Genomic DNA, 25977 nt, shown 5'->3' with positions numbered 1-25977 from the left:
TTCTTAACAAAGGACAAGATGACATTTAGGAGACGGGTCTTATCACTCTGTACTCCACTTTTTAACACAGAACGAGATGACCATTAGGAGATGTGTCTGATCAGTCTGTGCTCCTCTTAACACAGGACGAGATGACCATTAGATGTGTCTTTTCACTCTGTACTCCTCTTCTTAACACAGGACGAGATGACCATTAGATGTGTCTTATCACTCTGTACTTCTCTTCTTAACACAGGAAGAGATGACCATTAGATGTGTCTTATCACGCTGTACTCCTCTTCTTAACACAGGATGAGATCACCATTAGGAGATGTGTCTTATCACTCTGTACTCCTCTTCTTAACACAGGATGAGATGACCATTAGGAGAAGTGTCTTATCACTTTGTACTCCTTAACACTGGACGAGATGACCACTAGATATGTCTTATCACTTTGCACTCCTCTTCTTAACACAGGATGAGATGACCATTAGGAGAAGTGTCTTATCATGCTGTACTCCTCTTCTTAACACAGGATGAGATAACCATTAGGAGATGTGTCTTATCTCTCTGTATTCCTCTTCTTAACACAGGACGAGATGACCATTAGGAGAAGTGCCTTATCACTCTGTACTCCTCTTCTTAACACAGGACGAGATGACCATTAGATGTGTCTTATTACTTTGTACTTCTCTTCTTAATGCAGGATGAGATGACCATTAGATGTGTCGTCTTATGCTGTACTCCTCTTCTTAGCACAGGATGAGATGACCATTAGATGTGCCTTATCACTCTGTACTCCTCTTCTTAACATAGGATGAGATGACCACTAGGAGATGTGTCTTATCACTCTCTACTCCTCTTCTTAACACAGGACGAGATGACCATCAGATGTGTCTTATCACTCTGTACTCCTCTTATTAACACAGGACGAGATGACCATTAGATGTGTCTTATCACTCTGTACTCCTCTTTTTAACACAGGATGAGATGACCATTAGATGAGTCTTATCACGCTGTACTCCTCTTAACACAGGATGAGATGAGCATTAGATGTCTTATCACTCTGTACTCCTCTTCTTAACACAGGACAAGCTGACCATTAGATGTGTCTATCACTCTGTACTCCTCTTCTTCACACAGGATGAGATGACCATTAGGAGATGTGCCTTATCACTCTGTACTCCTCTTCTTAACACAGGACAATATGACCATTAGATGTGTCTTATCACTCTGTACTCCTCTTCTTTACACAGGACAAGATGACCATTAGATGTGTCTTATCACGCTGTACTCCTCTTCTTAACACAGGATGAGATGACCATTAGGAGATGTGTCTTATCACTCTGTACTCCTCTTTTTAACACAGGATGAGATTACCATTAAGAGATGCGTCTTATCACGCTGTACTCCTCTTCTTAACACAGGACGAGATGACCATTAAATGTGTCTTATCACTATGTAATCCTCTTCTTTACACAGGACGAGATGACCATTAGATGTGTTTTATCACTCTGTACTCCTTTTCTTAACACAAAACGAGATGACCATTAGGAAATGTGTCTCATCACTCTGTACTCCTCTTCTTAACACAGAACAAGATGACCATTAGGAGATGTGTCTTATCACTCTGTACTCCTCTTCTTAACACAGGAAAAGAAGACCATTAGGAGATGTGTCTTATCATGCTGTACTCCTCTTCTTAACACAGGACGAGATGACCATTAGGAGATTTGTCTAATCACTCTGTACTCCTCTTCTTAACATAGGATGGGATGACCATTAGATGGGTCTTATCACTCTGTACTCCTCTTGTTAACACAGAACGAGATGACCATTAGGAGATGTGTCTTATCACTCTGTACTCCTCTTATTAACACAGGATAAGATGACCATTAGATGTGTCTTATTACGCTGTACTCCTCTTCTTAACACAGGATGAGATGACTATTAGATGTGCCCTATCACTCTGTACCCCTCTTCTTAACACAGGATGAGATGACCACTAGGAGATGTGTCTTATCACTCTGTACCACTCTTCTTAACACAGGACGAGATGACCATCAGATGTGTCTCATCACTCTGTACTCCTCTTCTTAACACAGGATGAGATGACCATTAGGAGATGTGTCTTAGCACTCTGTACTCCTCTTCTTAACACAGGACGAGATGACCATTAGATGTGTCTTATAACTCTGTACTGCTCTTCTTAACACAGGATGAGATGACCATTAGATGTGTCTTATCACGCTGTACTCCTCTTTTTAACACAGGATGAGATGAGCATTAGATGTGTCTTATCACTCTGTACTCCACTTCTTAACACAGGATGAGATGACCATTAGATGTGTCTTATCACTCTGTACTCTTCTTAACACAGGACAAGATGACCATTAGGAGATGTGTCTTATCACTCTGTACTCCTCCTCTTAACACAGGACGAGATGACCATTTGGAGATGTGTCTTATCACTCTATACTCCTCTTTCTAACACAGGACAAGATGACCATTAGATGTGTCTTATCACTCTGCACTCCTCTTCTTAACACAGGATGAGATGACCATCAGGAGATGTGCCTTATCACTCTGTACTCCTCTTCTTAACAAAGGACGAGATGACCAATAGATGTGTCTTATCACTCTGTACTCCTCTTCTTTACACAGGACGAGATGACCATTAGATGTGTCTTATCACTCTGTACTCCTTTTCTTAACACAGGATGAGATGACCATTAGGAGATGTGTCTTATCATGCTGTACTCCTTTTCTTAACACAGGATGAGATGACCATTAGATGTGTCTTATCAATCTGTACTCCTCTTCTTAACACAGGACGAGATGACCATTAGGAGATGTGTCTTATCACTCTGTACTCCTCTTCTTAACATAGGACGAGATGACCATTAGATGTGTCTTATCACTCTGTACTCCTCTTCTTAACACAGGACGAGATGACCATTAGGAGATGTGTCTTATCACTCTGTACTCCTCTTCTTAACAAAGGACGAGATGACCAATAGATGTGTCTTATCACTCTGTACTCCTCTTCTTTACACAGGACGAGATGACCATTAGATGTGTCTTATCATGCTGTACTCCTTTTCTTAACACAGGATGAGATGACCATTAGATGTGTCTTATCACTCTGTACTCCTCTTCTTAACACAGGAAGAGATGACCATTAGGAGATGTGTCTTATCACTCTGTACTCCTCTTCTTAACACAGGACAAGATGACCATTAGGAGATATGTCTTATGACTCTGTACTCCTCTTCTTAACACAGGACGAGATGACCATTAGGAGATGTGTCTTATCACTCTGTACTCCTCTTCTTAACACAGGATGAGATGACTATTAGATGTGTCTTATCACTCTGTACTCCTCTTCTTAACACAGGACAAGATGACCATTAGGAGATGTGTCTTATAATTCTGTACTCCTTTTCTTAACACAGGATGAGATGACTATTAGATGTGTCTTATCACTCTGTACTCCTCTTCTTAACACAGAACAAGATGACCATTAGGAGTTGTGTGGCACAAAACTAATATGAAATGCATTTCTTCATTTTAACTGTACGAATCTTTCAGTGACAAAATTTGTCATACTGAAAAATGTATTCATTAAAGCATATGCATGACTAAAATTAAACAAAATGATTCCCACTAAAATGCCACTGGCTAAAGATTCCTCAACAAACTGAATAAATCCCACAGAGGCATTATCTCTCCCACAGTGGCAATGTTGTGTGTATGAATACTGCAAGGGAGCAACAGAGAAGTGTAAAAGAAATAGATAAGAGGAAGACAAATTAACTTATAAACAGTGTAAGATAAAAGGGCACGACTAAAGGAAAGGTGAATAAGAAAGTCACTGAGAGGTCAGCAGCAGGTGGTGAAATGAGAAAAAATGAAACAAGAACTCCACACTAGAGTGAAAAACATTAAAGGTAATTTTGGCCACATCCCTGATGCAAAGGCCAGCTGTGATAACAGATGTTACCAACCAGTAACAGGAATTCAATGCATAATGATATTGCTTGACTGTACATTTCAATGCTGACATCTTACCGAGGCCTGTGTAATTTATTTATTCATTTCATTCACCTTTGTTAACTGGGATAGGTTGGATGAGACTCCTGCAAGGTCCATTTTCAGCAGTAATCATTTAAATAAATCTGGAGAGGTGGTCAATGTATTGTAAGCAAAGAATAAGTAGACGAGATAGAGAAGGTGAGTTAGAAAAGATAAATAAATACATGCCTGAACCAAAGGGTATCCTGGTTTCTTGTCTGCCACCATCAGCCTGGGGTGGTACATTTTCTTTTGTCCTACCCTGTTATTTTCCTCCCACTGCAGTCTTAGTTGTTGTGCTCAAGAGACAGACATGCAATGGGGGCATGCTGAATAAATCTCTGCCTCCGCAGCCTCCACAAGTGATCGCCACAAAGAGAGGCCATGAAGCTACCCATCCCTCAACCGCCACTCCTTGAGTTACCCAAGCCACTAACTGAACTGATTTAGTGGGCTATAGTCAGGTCTTTATCCCTCTATGTCATAGTAACAGTTCCAGGATATATTTTTGGGTTTGTGAACTATGTTATGCACCAGTTAGAAATGGTCAGAGCTTAGATGATTTTGTAGATTGCACCAGTCAGTTTTTCAAGAGCAATACAATGATGTGTTTTTTTACTTGCAAGGTTTATTGTGTAATTTTACCATATTACTGCATGTTTTTTTCAGGTCTGTGCATTTTGAGTTTTTTATAAAATTATTACTGCATCAGAAGAGTAAAGAGGAGCGGGAAAGAATGGGGCGCTAGATGCGATATGTTGTGCAATTTCAGTTAAGTAGAGTTTTGCTTTGCTTTGAACAATGTCAATCTCTTTGTTTTGAATATTGCAGTCAAATATGTGGTTCACATTTTATATTTTTTCTATTATGATTACTAGCAGCTTTATGTGAGATACTTGTTCAATAGTAACATTATTTTTGTGGTGATTGGGAATGAAGCCTTTGTACGATTTTGTTTGTGCAAATGAGAACAGGATGAGAATTTTTTTTACACTGAACATTAGCTAATAATCATATAAATATGTTTCAATGTTGTGGAGTGCTTGCTGAGTAATAATTTAAAGTTGGTTAAGTACTGCAGTTCTGCAAATGGCAATGGAGTCATCTGCATGCTGTATCAAGGGGAGTGTGGTACGGTAATGTGCCAATCATTTATGAATACATTAAACAGCACAGGACTGTATAGGGATCCATCTGGAACCCCTATGCCTACACTGTATTCCAGACTGAAACAAAGTTGCCAAATGTTCTCTCTGCTGCTTTTATTAATGAGTGGGACAAGTCTCTCCACCTGTCAACTATATGTTACTTCAAAGAATGTAGGGAACACTTGTTTTGGAAGAAATAGCTATTTCCATGTTTACTCAATCAGGACCAAATCATAACTAAACAACCAATACCAAACAGTCCAAAATAAATGTGAAACTGAAAACTCAGGGCCAAAGAAAAAAAAAACACCTTCACTTTTCTACCAGGAAATTAAATTTATTCACCTGAGAGTTTTCATCCACAAAGATATAACAGATATTTTTAAAAAAAAATATCCAATTTATAAAGTCTGTTATACATTTTTTGGTAGACAACTGGAGGTGTCTTTTTGATATCAAATCACAACTACCAAGAGTCATTTGATGTTTGTGTTTGAAAGAAAACAGGCTACAATCAGAGAGGGGAAGTACATTTGAGAATATTGTAGCCAAGAGTTGATAGTGTTCAAGTTCTGGAATAAGAAGTCATGTTTAGAAGCTAGTGAATATTAGGAAAGTGGAAGCAATTCTTCCTATGGTTCAGACCAGAAATCTACAATTAAGTGAAGAGTAAAACTAGTACATCATGCCCTTGTGTTAACAAGAGTCATGGACTTCTTTGTGCACCTCATTATAATAGGAAACATAATTTTAGGAAACGACAGACCTTCTAATAACTAACAGTAAAAGTAACAAAGAGAACTAGTTATCCAAGTCAACACTGTAACAGGTACTGCAGTGCAGTGGTTACAAGTTCTGCTTCACATCTCTTGATTTTCCAGTTTGGTTTCTGACTTGGGTGCCCTCGGTATGGGGTTTGCATAGCTCTGCAGCATTTTTTGGCAGGTGCTCTTGTTTTCTCACATATTTCAAACACATCATGGTGATACTTCAGATTACCCACAGGTGTGTGTGTGTTTATGTGTTTGTGTGTGTGCACGCACATGTGCCCATTAACAGACTTGTGCCCTATCTAAAATTAATTTCTCTATCCCGTATTCACTGAATGTTGTGATCGATTCCAGCTTCTCTAAAATCCTGAAATGGACAAGTATGTTAACAGTGAATGAATAAATGAATGCAGAAAATGTCTGCTTAACTAAACTATGAAATCATGCAGCTGAATGAAGACCAAAGTATCACCGAACTGCCAGATGAAAAGAGTCTTTTTTTATACAGTTGGCTTAATAGCCCAGTTCAGCATGAAATTAATTGGAAAGTAAAGCAAAACACCATAAAAAGCTTTAAAAAACACCTTGCTTTATAACTTTGACTGGCAGTAGCAAAATCAGGAACACTGATCAAAAGAGAACCTTTCAAAAACAAAACTAGAAGACTGAAGAAGATTCTGATCAACTCATAGTGATGTCTGCCAAATGCTTCACAAAAAGGCTGACATACTCACTGTAAGTGTATAAAGCGTTCTTAGATTTTAAAGAATGGTTTCTATGTTGTTCTCAGTCGGCCAGTCTCTTATCATGGAGTACTTATGCATAGTGAACGACAATACAGCTGCCTCATTTGGGACACCAACAATTATAAAAATCTTTGATGCAGAAATGAAAGAACCAAGTCCTTTCAAGTCTGTGTTCTTCCTGTACAGTAGCTGTAGGGCAGTAGAGAACAGGAAAAAAAAAAAGCAGTCTATAATTGTAATACAGAATTAAAGTTCTGGTTGGATTCATCTGACTCCAATCTGAAAATGATTTGAGCAATCAGCCATTGTTAAGTAGTTCCAAAAACATATGTACTACAGGTTAAAGTGTACATGTATGTATGTATTAGCAGTCTAGTTTCTAAATGTTATAATACATTTAAAATGAGTATGTACGTCATGGACATACAGCTAAACATTAGGGGGAAAAGGTTTTATGGGCCAACAGTGCACATGCAGAAACAGTTCCTAAAGAAATGCCACGTCCTGGTCTTCCATCATTGTGTCAGTAAATCAATTCAACAATCAGATAATGGTACTTCTTTCTAACTTATTTTCTAATCTATTGTGAAGCTTTGTCTAATTCTTGCAGTCTCAATTAGTTAATGAAATCAACTAATGACTGAATGACTGACTTAATAAGGATTTGTTAATGAGGTCATCTCACTGAGACTTGGGGCCTTTAGCATAAAACAAAGAGAGAATTTTAGGGGAAAAATTACAAATGGATACCCTAATGAGCCAAGTGCCACATCCCAATTAACAAACTACAGCAGTTGTAATTTTTGTAATCAAAATTTAAAAACTCTACACTTATTTGCAACCTGGCAGTATAAGAGTTTTCAGTTCTTCTTCTTCTCCTTCTCCAAGCAGCCAGTATTCATTTTAATTATAGTCCCTCAACCAAGCAATAACTGCCTATTGCCTGCTGAATAACAACAGGTCAGTGCAGGGATGAATATCCCACTGGAAAAAAAATGCATGGTTGAGTACAAATCAGTCCAGTCACCTCACCATAAAGGAATACTTTCACAGACACTGTGTTTCTTTGTCTTTTGTTTTTTTAACCTACATAACAGCAGCTATTAGTATGCAAATGGGTTGCAATTTTCATTTTTTTAAATATGTTTGACTTGATGGGGTAGTAATATATGTGTGTGTGAGTGTGCATGCATCTGTGTACATGTGTCTGCTTCTTCATGACTCTATGTGATTGCTATATATATATATATATATATATATATATATATATATATATATATATATATATATATATATATATATCAATGTGTGTGTGTGTGTGTGTGTGTGCATTTTAGCCTTTCAACTTGATTCTAAAGCTGCAGCTTGCTCAGCCTAGGCATTGGGAGATCCCTAGTGGGCACCCTAACCAAAGCTGAGGACTTAAAAAAAAGTACTCTGGACCATAGCCAGATTCCATATATACATAGTTTCATAGGTACTTACTGAGCTACAGATCTGTGAGAATCTTCAGAAGGCTAGCCGTGCATCCGCAATAAGTTTCAAGCCCTAGCATCTTTAGGCAAAATTAACTTAGCTGCCCTTTGTAATATTAGTATGAATAACCCAGGGCGAGACAGACATTTACATGTTGCCTCTGTCTATAAGGGACAAGGGTGCCAAATCCCGGGGTCAACTTGCAGCTTCCAATCCTATCATCCAGATTATGCTTGAACAAAGTAAGGGACATAACTTTGTTTTATATGGAGAGGAAGACAAGTAGAATTCTTTGTGAGTCATATCTATCCCTCCAGAATGTTCTACTTAAGTTGTAGGAGACAGAGAGAGCTCTCAAAGTGGGTGTTTTTGCACTACTGGACTTGTGGATGTGTTGTAGATCTAAAAGGATGGGGTCAGTAGAGTCCCTGTTAAGTTAGACAAAGTTCATCCCTCAGTAGCCTGTAAGATATTTTAAACAGGGACAGAGCTTTGAGATGATCACTGTAGCTTTTGTGATTTAGGTATTTGATTTTCTTAGTGAAAAGTATTGTGTTGCTTTATTTGTACCAGGTGTTTCGACAGGTACATACTGAAGGGGGAATTATACTCAGTGATCAGCCTAATGAGTGCAGTATGCAGAGGAATGATTATTATTTGCCTGCTCCTGAATGCCATGCACTTAGTCATAATGAAAAAGGACTTCCTTACAACAATGGATACACTGTAAACGAATGACAATGCGTTCCCGGGTATCTCACTACTGGCTCAATTTTAAGGGGTGTGTTGTCAATGTGATAATTATAGGGGATGTCATGCTTGCTGAAGGATACATTTAAGCATTTGTTGGTGTTTAGTTTTTAGAACTGTGTCTTTGACATCAACTATTTGCTTGGGACAGGCCTTTTTGAAGGATCATGGCATTGTCTGGGCAGGTTATGATGGCACCATGTTTTCAATCTGCAGCTGTTTATGATGGCACCATGTTTTCAATCATCTGCAGACTTGGTTGACTACAAGTCCTTAACATTATCTTTGACCTCCAAGAAGCAGATGCCTAACAGGAGAGGACCAAGGATTGAAACCTGGAGTATATCACTAGTGACAGGTCTTTTGATGCAGGTAGATCCACTCTCTGTAACTTCCCAGGTTCTTTTGTGAGCCAAATGCTATCCAATGAGTCACACAGGGATTTACATTTAGCTAGATGATTTTATCACATGTCTAAGTGGGGGGGGGGGCAGTATCAAACCCCTTTATGAGATATAGATATGCAGTGTGCACAGAATTTCCCTCTTCCATTGCTTCACTAACCTTTTCAAAGAAGTCAACCAGATTAAGTTGGCAGGACCTGCACCTAACCAAACCAAACTGTCCTTATTTATCAGTTCAATAATAACCTTTTCCATAGTCTTACAGATGAGGCTGGTCAGACTTATAGGTATATAGCTGCCCCGGTCAGTTGATACCCCTGTGTTGTGCAGGGGGGTAACAGTTGCAATCCTCCACTCATCTGATATCAAACCTGATTGAAGGCTGATACTCAATAGTCTCTGTAGAAGGTTTGACAGGTGCTGTTTCAGGCTGATCAGTAGGCATCCTAGTATGTTATCACACCTAATCAAAGCAGTGTTCTTGGTCCTGGATAGTGCTTTGAGGACTTACACCTAAAAGATTTGGGTGGGGGAGGGTGGCTGCATGTGTTTGATCTAGGAATGTGGGGGAGGAGGTGAAGTTAGAATTAAATTTATCACCTAGTATACTAGCTATGTCTTTCAGACTAGAGTTATGGCACCATTTACTATTAGCTCTGCAAAGCCTTGAGCATTATTTCTGAGGTTTCTAACCTAGTTAAAGAAGGCTTTGTGATTATCTTTGGTCTTGGTGGCTATTTTTACATCATATCTTGCTTAGTTTGATTTGATCAAGAGACGAAGTTCCCTGCTAAGTTTGGTAAAAGCATTTTTCCCATTTGGTGGATTATATTTATTTTTACATTCAAATAGCTTTTTCCTTTTCTTGTAGAGGTTGTTTATATTTGGTTGCACCACAGGGTTTTATTTTTAAATTTCGCATTATATTTATTTTGGAAGGGGACACATGCTTTTATGTAGCTATTTACGTGTATACATAATTTGGAGGGGTAGGACTTTGCATTCATAGAGGGGTCATCAGTGAGGAAGACAATGTTTAATTTTGCCAGGTTGTCAGTTTTAGTAGAATCTCTTTAGCATAATCTATGAATATGAGTTATTGGAGAAAGCATTTGTCTTATGGTGAATATGACTGATTTATGGTTGATTTGATTAGGAGGATGTTACAATTGGTAGGAAAAGAAGAAAATAAAAGTTAGAAATGTGGCCAAAAGGACGAAAATGGCAAAAAAGCAATATCAGAAATAATAAACCACTGGTCCAAGTGTTAGAATACGTTTATTAGAAAACAACAAAGCTTTCAAGCCACTCAGGACTCTTCACCAGTGTTACAATTAAAAGACATTCACTTCCTATTTAAAAGCAAATCCAGCCTATCAAAGTACTTGTCACAAACACATGACTTAGAACTTTATAAAATCACATGACAAAATAGAATCACATGACAGACTAAAAATCACAAAGAAAATCAGTAATAAATAATGAACAATAAGTAATAGCAGCCTACTAATATATATATATATATATATATATATATATATATATATATATATATATATATATACACACACATATATATATATATATATATATATATATATATATATAAAGATATGCATGAATACCTAGACAACAAAACTTTGTTTTTCTTTCTAAAGTAGTTTAACACTTAAAAGAAGAACAGTAGAAACCAATGCATTATATAAGCATATGACAGTTTTTCGCAATTATTACACTTTTAAGTTTAAAGTTTTATAAACAGTATATTTAGCTATACGTGGTGGTGACTTAGTTAATAGGACAGAATTGATTGAATACAGATAGATTAATTTCTTCAGGGCAGACAAACTACCTGGACGTAATGTAGAAAATAATGTTAAACCACTTTTGAAAGAAAAACAAAGTTTTGTTATATAGATATTCATGTATAGCTTTTAATATTTATAGTTATATTAGTAGGCTGCTATTACTTAGTGTTCATTATTTATTACTGATTTTCTTTATACAATTTTTATTCTGTCATGTGATGCTATTTTCTCATATGATTTTATAAAGTTCTAAGTCATGTGTTTGTGACAAATACTTTGATAGGCTGGATTTGGTTTTAAAATAGGAAGCAAATGTCTTTTAATTGTAACACTGATGAAGAGTCCTTAGTGGCTTGAAAGCTTTGTTGTTTTCTAATAAATGTATTCTAATGGTTGGACCAGTGGTGTATTACTTTTGACAACTGGCAGGAAACACAGCTGTTCAATATTGGTGAAAACCAAGTCCAGAATTTTGTCTCTCCTAGTAGGGGTATGGGCTAGCTGGTCCAGTCAGCTTATATTTATGAAGTCCAGAAATCTGTGGGCATATGAGTTTAGAGAGGTACAAGTTTCCCAGGAGATGGAGGGTAGTTGTAGTCCCTTATGAGAATGATGTTTTTCAATTTGCTTAGGGCTTCCAGACTTTTAAGGTAGGATGTTTGGACCAAGGGGAACATAGAGGGAGTCCTAGAGGGGGGTTTGTTACTGGTAAGTTGGACAAAGAGGAATTACAGTTTGTTGTCATACCTACAGAGTCTAGAGGTGAAATTTTGTTTTATAAAAATAGAGAACCTGCCACTTTTAGAGACTTCATTTAGTACAGTGGGTCTCAACAAATCTAGATGTTGACGCCTTGCACTGATGGGGTACTTTCAATATTCTTGAACCAGGACTTGGTGATGGTAAATATGCCGATGCATTCTAGAGTCAGGAGCATCTGTAGGAAGTGTAGTTTTTTTGTAAGGTCTCCGAGTGATGAGCAGTAATACCTTTGTTTTATCTGAATTATTTTCTTATGTAGAAAGTTTCTGAAGACTAATTTTGCCTAAAAAAAGGCATTATGGGGAAGAATAAGGTTTTTGGCATTATATAAAAGACCTGGGTGACACGAGCAGGCTGTGCTTGGGAAAGAAGTCTGGACTGTCTACAATGACCTCCCAAGCAGATATACTTAGTTCTTGCTACAGTTCCTAACAGACGTACACATAATAAAAAAATAAAAAAAACTTTTAAGTGGCCAGGACTTCATGACTCCAACACTGACCTTCTGCCTAGCCATCAAAGCACCAGTGACTTGAGAAGAATGACCGACACATTTTATACATTGCCGACCATGCATTTAACATCTCAAGCCTGGGACAACTGCCCATTTTATGTTGCCCCAGCTGTGGTTTTGCTTGGTTTGCCAGTAGGCTATTTGTTGATATAATAGTATGGGACATTATTTGACTCAGAGTAAGCTTCCCACTGAAAGTTTACATTTATAGTTTCACAGGTAATTACTGGGCATTCAGTTCAGAAGACCATTATGGAACTTAGTCTAATTTCCCAATCGCCTCAGAGCACTTTCTGTTTAAATGACTTGCTTAGAGTCACACACTACGCTGATGGAAACATATGGCATCAACACCTGGACTACATGAAGCAGTTTGTTAACAGCTTATAGGCTTAATCATCTGCAGTAACAGCCAGACAAGGTCCCCAACAGGGGACACCTAGATATCAACCAACAACCTCTTGATCTGAAGTCAAAGGTTGTACTACTGAGCTGTATCCCTCTTTCACAGAAAATCAAACCCATTCTCATACCAGGAGGCCCAACTTAGGCATCCAAGGTGAAAATCAGGAATCCTACTTGCTAGATCATATGGGAAAGTCTGGAGTGAGTCTGCAGTTAGATACTCATGAACATTACAAAAAACTGTAGTATTTAAGTATGTGAGCATGTATCGGTATGCACGTATATATGTAAATGTGTGCTTACATAACTGTATATAATGTGCAAAGCCAGGACATGTGTTCTTCAGTTGGTGAAACAGAACATGCAGTCTTCTAACATCCCCCCCAGAACTGCACTCACGTGTACATAACATCAATCTCCATGTAGGGATCAGCATGAAGTTCTTGTAGTTTTGCTGTATTTACAAGGACTGTCTTCAGGTTATGCACTAAAACTTCCACCTAGGAAAAGAAAAGAAAAAAGGTGAGGAAAAGACAAACACTAAAAATACTACCAAAAATGTAATAAAAAGAAAGCTTAATGGTGCAGTTAAAGCTTAATGGTGCAGAAGATGGTGCAGTTATGGAAAAACAAGCACACTGGGTCTGACTATCAACTTGGGGCTGTAAGACTCAAACGGGGGAAGCTCAGAGTGCACAGCTAATGCTGCCTGCACACCTTTGGGGGAGGGGTGGGAATATAACCTTATATGGTTGTGCTTACTGGTGGAGACCAGCAAGTCAACCCCACACCCCAGTCAGCATAAACAGTGGTTATGAAGAGGACCACAAAAGAAAACTCTGTGGGCATGTATGGAACCATGTGAGTGGTGCAAGCAAAGAACTTATTAGCTACTGGTGCTGTGCCATGTGGCGTTGCACTGCAAAAGGAGGGGAGCTTTGGTGCAAAGGAAATCATCAGGGATACTGATTTATGGTTCTTAAAAAATGAAATTCAGTTTTCATGAAATGGAATCCAGAAGCAGTTATACCTGTGATTTTTAAAGTAATTTCTTTCCGTCATAGTCCAGACTTCATTATAATTTTCACAGTGATATATAGCTGCAGTGGTGGTGCTGCGGTAGCGTTGTCGCTACACAGTAAGACATTGTCCTGTTCGATTCTCAGCTAAAGCGTCTTCTGTGTGGAGACATGCATGAATGGGCGTACCATCGTTGAAGGTTGTGCGTCAGACCTGGCAAGCCAGTACGTAAAAATCTACTGCCAATCATTAGCGGACCGGAGTTCCACTGTGGCGACTCCTAACCAGGAAAAGCCAAGAGATACAACATATATATATATATATATATATATATATATATATATATATATATATATATATATATATATAGATGTCTCTGTGTGTGTGTGTGTGTGTGTGTGTGTGTGTGGGGTGTATGTATGAAGAATTAAAATAGATTCTACTGCAGAACTGTCAATAAAGTGACCTGAAGTATTATAACTGCTCTGACGTAAAATGCCAAATTCAATGAAAATCCTGCATTTTTCCAAATTTGGAATTTTCTGTTATTTTACAAAGAAAAAAATGGAAAATTATGGTCTGTGGAAATTATCCCTAATCCACTGAGCAGGATGTTGAGCGAATCACTCTGCTCTCGTCAATCTGATGGATGAAGCAGGAATGAATAAACCAGTAAGTATGCTACAGTGGCTACATGGGGCCATAAACAATAAAATACAATAGGTATAATAATATAAAACCTATGACTGGCCTCAAGGGATCACATAAACAAATAAGAATTACCTTTAAATCCAGCACAATAGCAGAAATAATATTTGCAAGTACTTTAAGAAAAAAATTATTTTTACGAAGTCCTATTTTCTATGACAACACACTTTTTGAAATGTATTCTTTGTAGTGACACAGAGAAAACACTGCACTCTTTAATACATTAAGAAAGTTTGTTTCTTATAGATTAACATTTATCCATACAATTTAATCGCTGCAGTCACTCACATTGTTTTATTAAAATTTTAAGTAATATTTCTGTCTGGAGAAAAATGCCTCTTTTCAGAGGCAGAAGGACAACTACTGAGATAAATGATTTCTTCAAAATGTTAGCTCAGAAATCGTGATGATGGATCTAAGCTCAGAACTACAGGACACAGGTAATTATCAGCACATTGTTTTTACTGCATGTGCAATAAGCCCGGAACTATGGGGCACAGGTAACTATCAGCACATTGTTTTTACTGTCTGTGCTACAATCCCGGAACTACAGGACACAGGTAACTATCAGCACAATCCTTTTACTGTCTTTGCTATAAGCCTGGAACTACAGGACACAGGTAACTATCAGCACATTGTTTTTACTATCAATGCTAAAAGCTCAGAACTACAGGGCACAGGTAATTATCTGCACATTGTTTTTACTGTGTGTGCTATAAGCCCAGAACTCCTGGACGCAGGTAACCATCAGCACATTATTTTTACTGTCTATGCTATAAGGCCAGAACTACAAGCACAGGTAACTCTCAGGACTTTGTTTTTGCTGTCTGTGCTATAAACACGGAACTACAAGGCACAGGTAACAATCAGCAGATTGTTCTTATTCTCTGTGCTATAAGCCCGGAACTACAGGACACGTAACTATCAGCACATTGTTTTACTGACTGTGTTATAAGCTCAGAATTACAGGACACAGGTAATTATCAGCACATAGTTTTACTGTCTGTGCTATAAGCCCAGAACTACAGGACACAGGTAACTATCAGCACATTGTTTTTACTGTCTGTGTTATAAGCTCAGAATTACAGGGCACAGGTAACTATCAGCACATTATTTTTACTGCCTGAGCTATACACCCAAAACTACAGGACACAGGTAACTATCAGCACATTGTTTTGACTACCTGTGCTATAAGCCTGGATCTATAGGACACAGGTAACTATCAGGGCATTGTTTTTACTGTCTGTTCTATAAGCAAGGAACTGCAGGACAGAGGTAACCCTCAGCACATTGTTTTTACTCTCTGTGCTATAAGCTCGGGTCTATAGGACACAGGTAACTATCAGCACATTGTTTCTACTGTCTGTGCTATAAACCCAGAACCACAGGACACAGGTAACTAACAGCACATTGTTTTTACTGGCTGTACTATAAGCACGGAACTACAAGTCACAGGTAACTATCAGCACATTGTTTTTACTGTCTGTGGTTTAGGCCCAAAACTACAGGACATGGGTAACTATCAGCACATTGTATTTACTGTCTGTGCTACAAGCTCGAAACTACAGGGCATAAGTAACTATCAGCACATTGTTTTTACTGCCTGTGGTATATGCCCGGAACTACAGGACACAAGTAACTATCAGAACATTGTTTTTACTGTCTGTGTTAAAAGCTCGGAACTACAGGGCACAGGTAAGAATCAGCACATTGTTTTTACTGCCTGTTCTACACGCCCAAAACTACAGGAACAAAGGTAACCATCAACACATTGCTTTTACTGTGTGTGTTATAAGCCAGGGTCTACAGGACACAGGTAACTATCAGCACATTGTTTCCATTGTCTGTGCTATAAGCCCAGAACCACAGGACATAAGTAACTATCAGCACATTGTTTTTACTGGCTGTGCTATAAGCCTGGATCTACAGGACACAGATAACTATCAGTGCATTGTTTTTACTGTCTGTTCTATAAGCAAGGAACTGCAGGACACAGGTAACCCTTAGCACATTGCTTTTACAGTCTGTGCTATATGCTTGGAACTACAGGACAAAGGTAATTATCAGCACATTGTTTTACTGCCTGTGCTATAAGCCCGGAACTACAGGGCAGAGGTAAGAATCAGCACATTATTTTTACTGCATGTGCTATATGCCCGAAACTACAGGACACAGGTAACCATCAGCACATTGTTTCTACTGTCTGTGCTATAAGCCCGGAACTGCAGGGCACAGGTAACTACCAGCACCCTGTCATTACTGTCTGTGCTATAAGCCCAGAACAGCAGGATACAGGTAACTATCTGGAAATTATTTTTACTGTCTGCTATAAGCCCGGAACTACAGGACACAAGTAACTATCACTTGCACATGTTTTTTATTGTCCATGGGATAAGCCCAGAACTACAGGACACAGGTAACTATCAGCACATTGTTTTTAATGTCTGTGCTATAAGACCGGAACTACAGGGCACAGGTAACTATCAGCACCCTATTTTTACTGCCTGTGCTGTAAGCCCGGAACTACAGGGCACAGGTAACTATCAGCAAATATTTTTACTGTCTGTGCTATAAGCCCGGAACCACAGGACAGAGGTAACTATCAGCACATTAATGACTGTGCTATAAGCCCAGAACTACAGGGCACAGGTAATTATCTGCATATTATTTTTACTACCTGGGCTATAAGCCCGGAACTACAGGACACAAGTAACTATCAGCACATTCTTTTTACTGTCTGTGCTATAAGCCCGGAAGTACAGAGCACAGGTTACTATCAGCACATTGTTTTTACTGCCTGTACTATAAGTCTGGCACTACAGGACACAGGTAACTATCAGCACATTGTTTTTAGTGCCTATGCTATAAGCCCGGAACTACAGGACACAGGTAACTATCAGCACATTGTTTTTACTGCCTGTGCTATAAGCACAGAACTACAGGACATAGGTAACTATCATCGCATTGTTTTTACTGTCTGCGCTATAAGCCCGGAACTACAGGACACAAGTAACTATCAGCACATTGTTTTTAGTGTCTGTGTTAAAAGCCTGGAACTACAGGAAAAAGGTAATTATCAGCGTATTGATTTTATTGTCTGTGCTATAAGCCCGGTACTACAGGGCAAAGGTAACTATCAGCACATCGTTTTTACTGTCTGTGCTATAAGCTCAGAACTACAGGGCCCAGGTAACTATCAGCACATTGTTTTTACTTTGTTCAATTCAAGTCAGTCACAAAAGGTAACCAAATGTTCCACAAAAAGAAACGAAGCTGTAACACAAACCGCTTTACTTTGCGAACTCTTAATCCAGTAAAAAAGAGTCAAAATCACCATAGAGTGTTCATTCGAACCTACTCATCCACTGGGCAATAGCTTGTAGAAAAAACACGCAGCCAGCATGTAAAAATAAATCCAAGCGTCCAGTAGAAACCACGTTTATTAAAATAATTAGAACACAGGGCTAGCGCTTTCAACGAATCTTCATCAGGCCACTAACAAACAAACATACTAGCATCCCTTTTATAGCAAAATGCTAGAGTCAACTACTGATGTCACATCCTGTTTGCACATACTGAAGTCAACTCTGATGTCACATCCTGTTATACATAAAATATTTAAACTGACATCACTTTTGTAGTAAAACGCTACAAAACGCTACAAGCAACTCTGATGCCACATCCTACTAAATGTAAAATCTTATAAAATGTTTCAAATTATTTAAAATATATAAAATATATATGCAGACATTTTGTAAACAGTGCACAATAAAAATGTTCTAAAATAACATTTCACCCTACTTTAACTGCTGCTGCATGTAACATTCAAAATGTTTTAAAATAATTTAAGTATCTATGTAACCATCTCATAGACAGTATGCAACAAATAAAATGTTTCACAATTACATACTATCTTCCTATAAAGTAGGGTGAAATGTTATTTTAGAACATTTTTATTGTGCACTGTTTACAAAATGTCTGCATATATATTTTATATATTTTAAATAATTTGAAACATTTTATAAGATTTTACATTTAGTAGGATGTGGCATCAGAGTTGCTTGTAGCGTTTTACTACAAAAGTGATGTCAGTTTAAATATTTTATGTATAACAGGATGTGACATCAGAGTTGACTTCAGTATGTGCAAACAGGATGTGACATCAGTAGTTGACTCTAGCATTTTGCTATAAAAGGGATGCTAGTATGTTTGTTTGTTAGTGGCCTGATGAAGATTCGTTGAAAGCGCTAGCCCTGTGTTCTAATTATTTTAATAAACGTGGTTTCTACTGGACGCTTGGATTTATTTTTACATGCTGGCTGCGTGTTTTTTCTACAAGCTATTGCCCAGTGGATGAGTAGGTTCGAATGAACACTCTATGGTGATTTTGACTCTTTTTTACTGGATTAAGAGTTCGCAAAGTAAAGCGGTTTGTGTTACAGCTTCGTTTCTTTTTGTGGAACATTTGGTTACCTTTTGAGACTGACTTGAATTGAACACAGCAAGTATACTTCCCACTATTTAAGCCTGTTTTTTTTGTTGCAGTTTATAAGTCTTGTTTATTATCAGGCAAACAGAGTGTAGTGAGCATTATTCTTTGTTTTTAAACATTGTTTTTACTGCCTTTGCTATAAGCACAGAACTACAGATTGTGAGAGTGGCCTAATGGTTAAGGTGTTTGCCTTACAAACACAAGGTGCAGGGTTTGAGTCTCACAAGGGATAATTGGATAGACTTAAAATGGCTCGTAAGGGCAGTTAGCTTACTACTACTAATCTATACAGGGCACAGGTAACCATCAGCGCACTGTTTTGACTGTGTGTGTTATAAGCCTGGAACTACAGAACACAGGTAACTACCAGCGCACTGTTTTTACTGTCTATGATATAAGCCCGGAACTACAGGACACAGGTAACTATCAGCACATTGTTTTTAGTGTCTGTGTTATAAGCGTGGAACCACAGGAAAGAGGTAATTATCAGCACATTGTTTTTACTGTCTGCTGTAAGTACGGAACTACAGGGCACAGGGAACTATCAGCACATTGTTTTTACTGTCTGTGGTATAAGCCCGAAACTACAGGACACGGGTAACTATCAGCACATTGTAATTACTGTCTGTGCTATATGCCCGGAACTAAAGGGTACAGGTAACTATCAGCACATTGTTTTTACTGCCTGAGGTATATGCCCGGAACTACAGGACACAAGTAACTATCAGCACATTGTTTTTACCATCTGTGCTATAAGCTCAGAACTACAGGGCGCAGGTAACTATCAGCACATAGTTGTTACTGTATGTGCTATAAGCCCAGAACTACAGGGCACAGGTAACTATCAGCACATTGTTTTTACTGCCTGTGTTACAAGCACGGAACTGCAGGACACAGGTAACTATCAGCACATTGTTTTTACTGTCTGTGTTATAAGCCCCGGAACTACAGGGTACAGGTAATTATCAGCACCCTGTTTCTACTGTCTGTGCTATAAGCCCAGAACTGCAGGGCACAGGTAACTATCAGCACCCTGTTTTTACTGTCTGTGCTCTAAGACCGGAACTACAGGACACAGGTAACTTTCAGCACATTGTTTTTACTGTCTGTGCTATAAGCCTGGAACTACAAAACACAGGTAGCTATCAGCACATTGTTTTTTACTGCCTGTGCTAGAGGCCTGGCACTATAGGAGACAGGTAACTATCACCACAATTTTTTTACTACCTATGCTATAAGTCTGGAACTACATGACACAAGAAACTATCTGCACATTGTTTTTACGGTCTGTGCTCTAAGCCCGGAACTACTAGACACAGGCAACTATCTGCACATTGTTTTTACTGCCTTTGTTATAAGCCTGGAACTACAAAACACAGGTAGCTATCAGCACATTATTTTTACTGTCTGTGCTACAAGCCCGGAACTACAAGACACAGGTAACTATCAGCACATTGTTTTTACTGTTTGTGCTATAAGCCCGGAACTACAGGACACAGGTAACTTTCAGCACATTGTTTTTACTGTCTGTGCTATAAGCCTGGAACTACAAAACACAGGTAGCTACCAGCACATTGTTTTTTACTGCCTGCGCTAGAAGCCTGGAACTATAGGACACAAGTAACTATCACCACATTGCTTTTACTGCCTATGCTATACGCCTGGAACTACATGACATAGGAAACTATCAGCGCCTTGTTTTTGCTCTCTGTGCTATACGCGTGAAACTACAGGACACAGGTAAATATCAGCACATTGTTTTTGCTGTTTATGTTATAAGCCCGGAACTACAGGACACAGGTAACTATCAGCACATTGTTTTTACTGTCTGTGCTATAAGCCCAGAACTAAAGGACACAGGTAACTTTCAACACATTGTTTTTACTGTCTGTGCTATAAGCCTGAAATGACAGGGCACAGGTAACTATTAGCACATTGTTTTTACTGTCTGTGGTATAGGCCCAAAACTACAGGACAAAGGTAACTATCAGCACATTGTATTTATTTTCTGTGCTATACGCTCGGAACTAAAGGGTACAGGTAACTATCAGCACATTGTTTTAACTGCCTGTGGTATATGCCCGGAACTACATGACACAGGAAACTATCAGTGCCTTGTTTTTACTCTCTGTGCTATAAGCCTGAAACTACAGGACACAGGTAAATATCAGCACATTGTTTTTGCTGTTTATGTTATAAGCCCGGAATTACAGGACACAGGTAACTATCAGCACATTGTTTTTACTGTCTGTGCTATAAGCCCAGAACTAAAGGACACAGGTAACTTTCAGCACATTGTTTTTACTGTCTGTGCTATAAGCCTGAAATGACAGGGCACAGGTAGCTATCAGGACATTATTTTTAATGTCTGTCCTACAAGTCTGAAACTACAGGACACAGGTAACTATCAGCACACTGTTTTTACTGTTTCTACCATAAGTCCGGAACTACAGGACAAAGGTAAGTAACAGCACACTGTTTTTACTGTCTGTACTATTAGCCTGGAACTACAGGGCACAGGTAACTATCAGCACATTCTTTTTTTACTGTCTGTGCTATAAGCCTGGAACTACAGGACACAGGTAAATATCAGCACATTGTTTTTGCTGTTTATGTTATAAACCCGGACTTACAGGGCACAGGTAACTATCAGCACATTCTTTTTTTACTGTCTGTGCTCTAAGCACGGAACTACAGGACACAACTAAATATCAGCACATTGTCTATACTGTCTGTGCTATAAGCCTGGAAGTACAGGACACAGGAAACTATCACAACATTGTTTTTACTGTCTGTGCTATAAGCCCAGAACTAAAGGACACAGGTAACTTTCAGCACATTGTTTTTTACTGCCTGTGCTAAAAGCCTGGAACTATAGGAAACAGGTAACTATCACCACGTTGTTTTTCCTACCTATACTATAAGCCCGGAACTACATGACACACAAAACTATCTGCACATTGTTTTTACTGTCTGTGCTATAAGCCTGAAATTACTGGGCACAGGTAACTATTAGCACATTGTTTTTACTGTCTGTGGTATAGGCCCAAACCTACAGGGCACAGGTAACTATCAGCACATTGTATTTACTGTCTGTGCTATACGCCCGGAACTAAAGGGTACAGGTAACTATCAGCACATTGTTTTTACTGCCTGTTATATATGCCCGGAACTACAGGACACAGGTAACTATCAGCACATTGTTTTTACTGTCTGTGCTATAAGCTCAGAACTACAGGGCGCAGGTAACTATCAGCAGATTGTTTTCACTGTCTATTCTATTAAGCCCAGAACTACAGGGCACAGGTAACTATCAACACATTGTTTTTACTGTCTGTATTACAAGCACAGAACTGAAGGACAAAGGTAACTCTTAGCGCATCATTTTTACTGTCTGTGTTATAAGCCCTGGAACTACAGGGCACAGGTAACTATCATCACCCTCTTTTTACTGTCTGTGCTATAAGCCCGGAACTACAGGACACAAGTAACTATCACTTGCACATTGTTTTTACTGTCTGTGGGATAAGCCTAGAGCTACAGGACACAGGTAACTATAAGCACATTGTTTCTACTGTCTGTGCTATAAGCCTGGAACTACACAGCACAGGTAACTATCCTCATCCTGTTTTTACTGTCTGTGCTAAAAGCCCGGAACTACAGGATAGGGGTAACTATCAGCACATTAATGTCTGTGCTATAAGCCCGGAACAACAGGACACAGGTAACTATCAGCACATTGTTTTTAGTGTCTGTGTTAAAATCCCGGAACTATAGGAAAGAGGTAATTATCAGCTCAATGTTTTTACTGTCTGTGCTATAAGCCTGAAATGATAGGGCACATGTAACGATCTGCACATTGTTTTTACAATCTGTGCTATAAGCCCAAAACTACAGGGCACAAGTAACTATCAGCACACTGTTTTTACTGTCTGTGCTATAAGATCAGAACTACAGGACAAAGGTAAGTATCAGCACACTGTTTTTACTCTGTGCTATTAGCCTGGAACTACAGGGCACAGGTAACTATCAGCACATTCTTTTTTTACTGTGTGCTCTCAGCCTGGAACTACAGGACACAGCTAAATATCAGCACATTGTTTTTGCTGTTTGTGCTATAAGCCCAGAACTACAGGACACAGGTAACTTGTTTTTACTGTCTGTGCTATAAACCAGGAACTACAAGACACAGGTAACTTTCAGCACATTGTTTTTACTGTCTGTGCTATAAGCCTGGAACTACAAAACACAGGCAGCTATCAGCACATTGTTTTTTGCTGCCTGTGCTAGAAGCCTGGAACTATAGGACACAGGTAACTATCACCACAATTTGTTTACTACCTATGCTATAAGCCCAGAACTACATGACACAGGAAACTATCTGCACATTATTTTTACGGTCTGTGCTCTAAGCCCGGAACTACTAGACACAGGCAACTATCTGCACATTGTTTTTACTGCCTTTGTTATAAGCCTGGAACTACAAAACACAGGTAGCTATCAGCACATTATTTTTACTGTCTGTGCTACAAGCCCGGAACTACAAGACACAGGTAACTATCAGCACATTGTTTTTACTGCCTTTGTTATAAGCCTGGAACAACAGGACAAAGGTAACTATCAGCACATTGATGTGACTGTGTGCTATAACCCCAAAACTACAGGACTTAGGTAATTATCAGCGCATTGTTTTTACTGTTTGTGCTATAAGCCAGGAACTACAGGACACAGGTAACTATCAGCACATTGTTTTTACTGTCTGTGCTATAAGCCCGGGAACTATATGACACAGGTCACTATCAGCACATTGTTTTTACTGTCTGTGCTATAAGCCCGGGAACTATACGACACAGGTCACTATCAGCACATTACTTTTACTGTCTGTGCCACAAGCCTGGAAATACAAGACACAGGTAAGTATCTGCACATTGTTTTTACTGTCTGTGCTATAAGCCCGGAACTACTGGGCACAGGTAAGTACTAGCACGTTGTTTTACTGTCTGTGCTATAAGCCCGGAAGTACAGGACACAGGTAAGTATTAGCACATTCTTTATACTGTCTGTGCTATAAACCCAGGAACTATAGGACACAGAGAAATATCAGCACATTGTTTTTATTGTCTGTTCTATAAGCCTGGAACTACAGCACACAGGTAACTATCAGTACATTGTTTTTACTGTTTGTGCTATAAGTCCGGAGCTACAGGACACAGGTAACTATCAGCGCATTGTTTTTACTGTTTGTGCTATAAGCCCGGAACTACAGGACACAGATAACTATCAGCACATTGTTTCTACTGTCTGTGCTATAAGGCCGGAACTACAGGACACAGGTAACTATTAGCAGAGGTTCATAGGTTTTTTATTTTATTTATTTATTGACATTTGTTAACCGGGTTTGTCCAACTGGGCTTGTGGTCCATTTTCAGTGGAGACCCAAGGAGAAAAGCTCCAGTAATACATTTTAAAATAAGTACGATTTAAAAAAAATATTGATATAAAAGCAGTTATAGCAAAACAATTCACATATGTTGGGTTACATGCATAAAGTTAAAGTTGCATTAAGAAGAAGCTAAGTAACAATTTTACATTGATATAGTTCAACATGTCAACAATAAACATTTTTTGTTTGTATAAAATTGTGCAAATGCATAGTAGACACATTGGAGAGAGAGAGGTATAATGAGGTACTAAGTATGGTCCTTTTGAGGGTACATAAAGGGAAGGAAGACTAGGTAGGGTCATGGCAAGGGCCGGTTCTGGAATTGAGAAAATAAGCTTTTAGTTCAATTTTAAAGTGTGAGGTGTGGGAGATTGAACGTAAGTCAAGGGGAAGTTTGTTCCAAGCATGGGCAAGGGAGTGTTTGTAGAGTAGTTTGCCTACTGACCTTTTTGGGTGGTAGATATCAAGTAATTGTTGGTTAGAAGTACGGATGGTCCGGGATGGGATGTAGATGGAGACTAAGGAAGATAAAGATGGACAGAAGGAGGGTTTATAAAGAATAGAGTGTAGCACATGAAATTTATAAGATAGCAGAAACTGGGGAAGTTCAAGCCATTGAAGAGAGTTTAAAGAAATACAGTGGTGTGAGTTGTATGGGGAGTTAGTAATGAATATGGCTATTTTATGGTAACTCTGTTGGAGTTTGTTTAGAGTGGAGGCCTGGATATTGGTAAGAACTGGGGTGGTGTATAAGAGGGAGGGGAGAAGGGGTGCCTGGCCCAGGGTAAGTCTAGATTCAGGGGTTAGAAATTTTTTGTTCCGATATAGCAGACCTAGTTTCTGGGGTTTTTTTTATACATTGGAGTATGTGTAGGTTATACTTGAGTTCATCATCGATAATGACCCCTAGGAGTTTTGTGTGGGTGTCAGGTTGGATGTTTGTATTGTTAGAAGATGTAATAAAAAAGGAGGTTTTGCGATGAGAAAGAGAACGGGGAAGGAAAAGTAGGAGTTTGGTCTTTTTGAGATTTAGGATCAATAGGTTGTGAGAGAGCCATTGTTCAGTGGATAGTAGGCCTGTTGGGTCAGGGAGTGTAGTTCAGGAATGTTACTTGAGATGGCTATAAGTGTGGAGTCATTGGCATACTGAATAAGGGAGGATTCTTTGCATGAGGTGTAAAGATCACTGGTGAAGATGTTAAACAAAAGGGGTCCCAAGATGGAGCCTTGGGGAACACCAGTGGAGATGGGAAGGAAAGGTGAGGAGGATGAGAGCCATTTGACAGATTGTTCCTTGCCAGATACGTAACTATTAAACCAGGCAAGTGTGGAAGGGGATAGGTGAAGATTTGCGAGTTTGGATAGTAGTAGAGGATGAGAGACAGTATCGAAGGCTTTGGAGAGATCTAGGAAGAGACAGGAAATGGGTTTATTGTTGTCTAGGGCCTCTGCAATGATATGAGTGAAGGAGAGGAGGG

At 38.9% G+C, this 25977-nt stretch overlaps 1 protein-coding gene across 1 annotated transcript in view; it reads right to left on the bottom strand.

Annotated features, from left to right (window-relative positions):
• The window catches only part of LOC122787839 (dedicator of cytokinesis protein 7-like), a 4057077-nt gene that overhangs the window by 459640 nt on the left and 3571460 nt on the right, over positions 1 to 25977 (bottom strand). The window contains exon 38 of the mRNA XM_044054755.1: positions 13236 to 13336. Within this exon, the coding sequence (XP_043910690.1) occupies positions 13236 to 13336 (101 nt within the window). The remainder of the gene's footprint in view (positions 1 to 13235; positions 13337 to 25977) is intronic.

Source organism: Protopterus annectens, chromosome 13.part0 (assembly GCF_019279795.1).
Source record: "Protopterus annectens isolate FY-2018-M chromosome 13.part0, PAN1.0, whole genome shotgun sequence".
Classification (NCBI taxonomy): Eukaryota; Metazoa; Chordata; order Ceratodontiformes; family Protopteridae; genus Protopterus; species Protopterus annectens.
The sequence above is the reverse complement of the archived record's forward strand: the minus strand, read 5'-3'. Positions and strand labels throughout refer to the sequence as shown.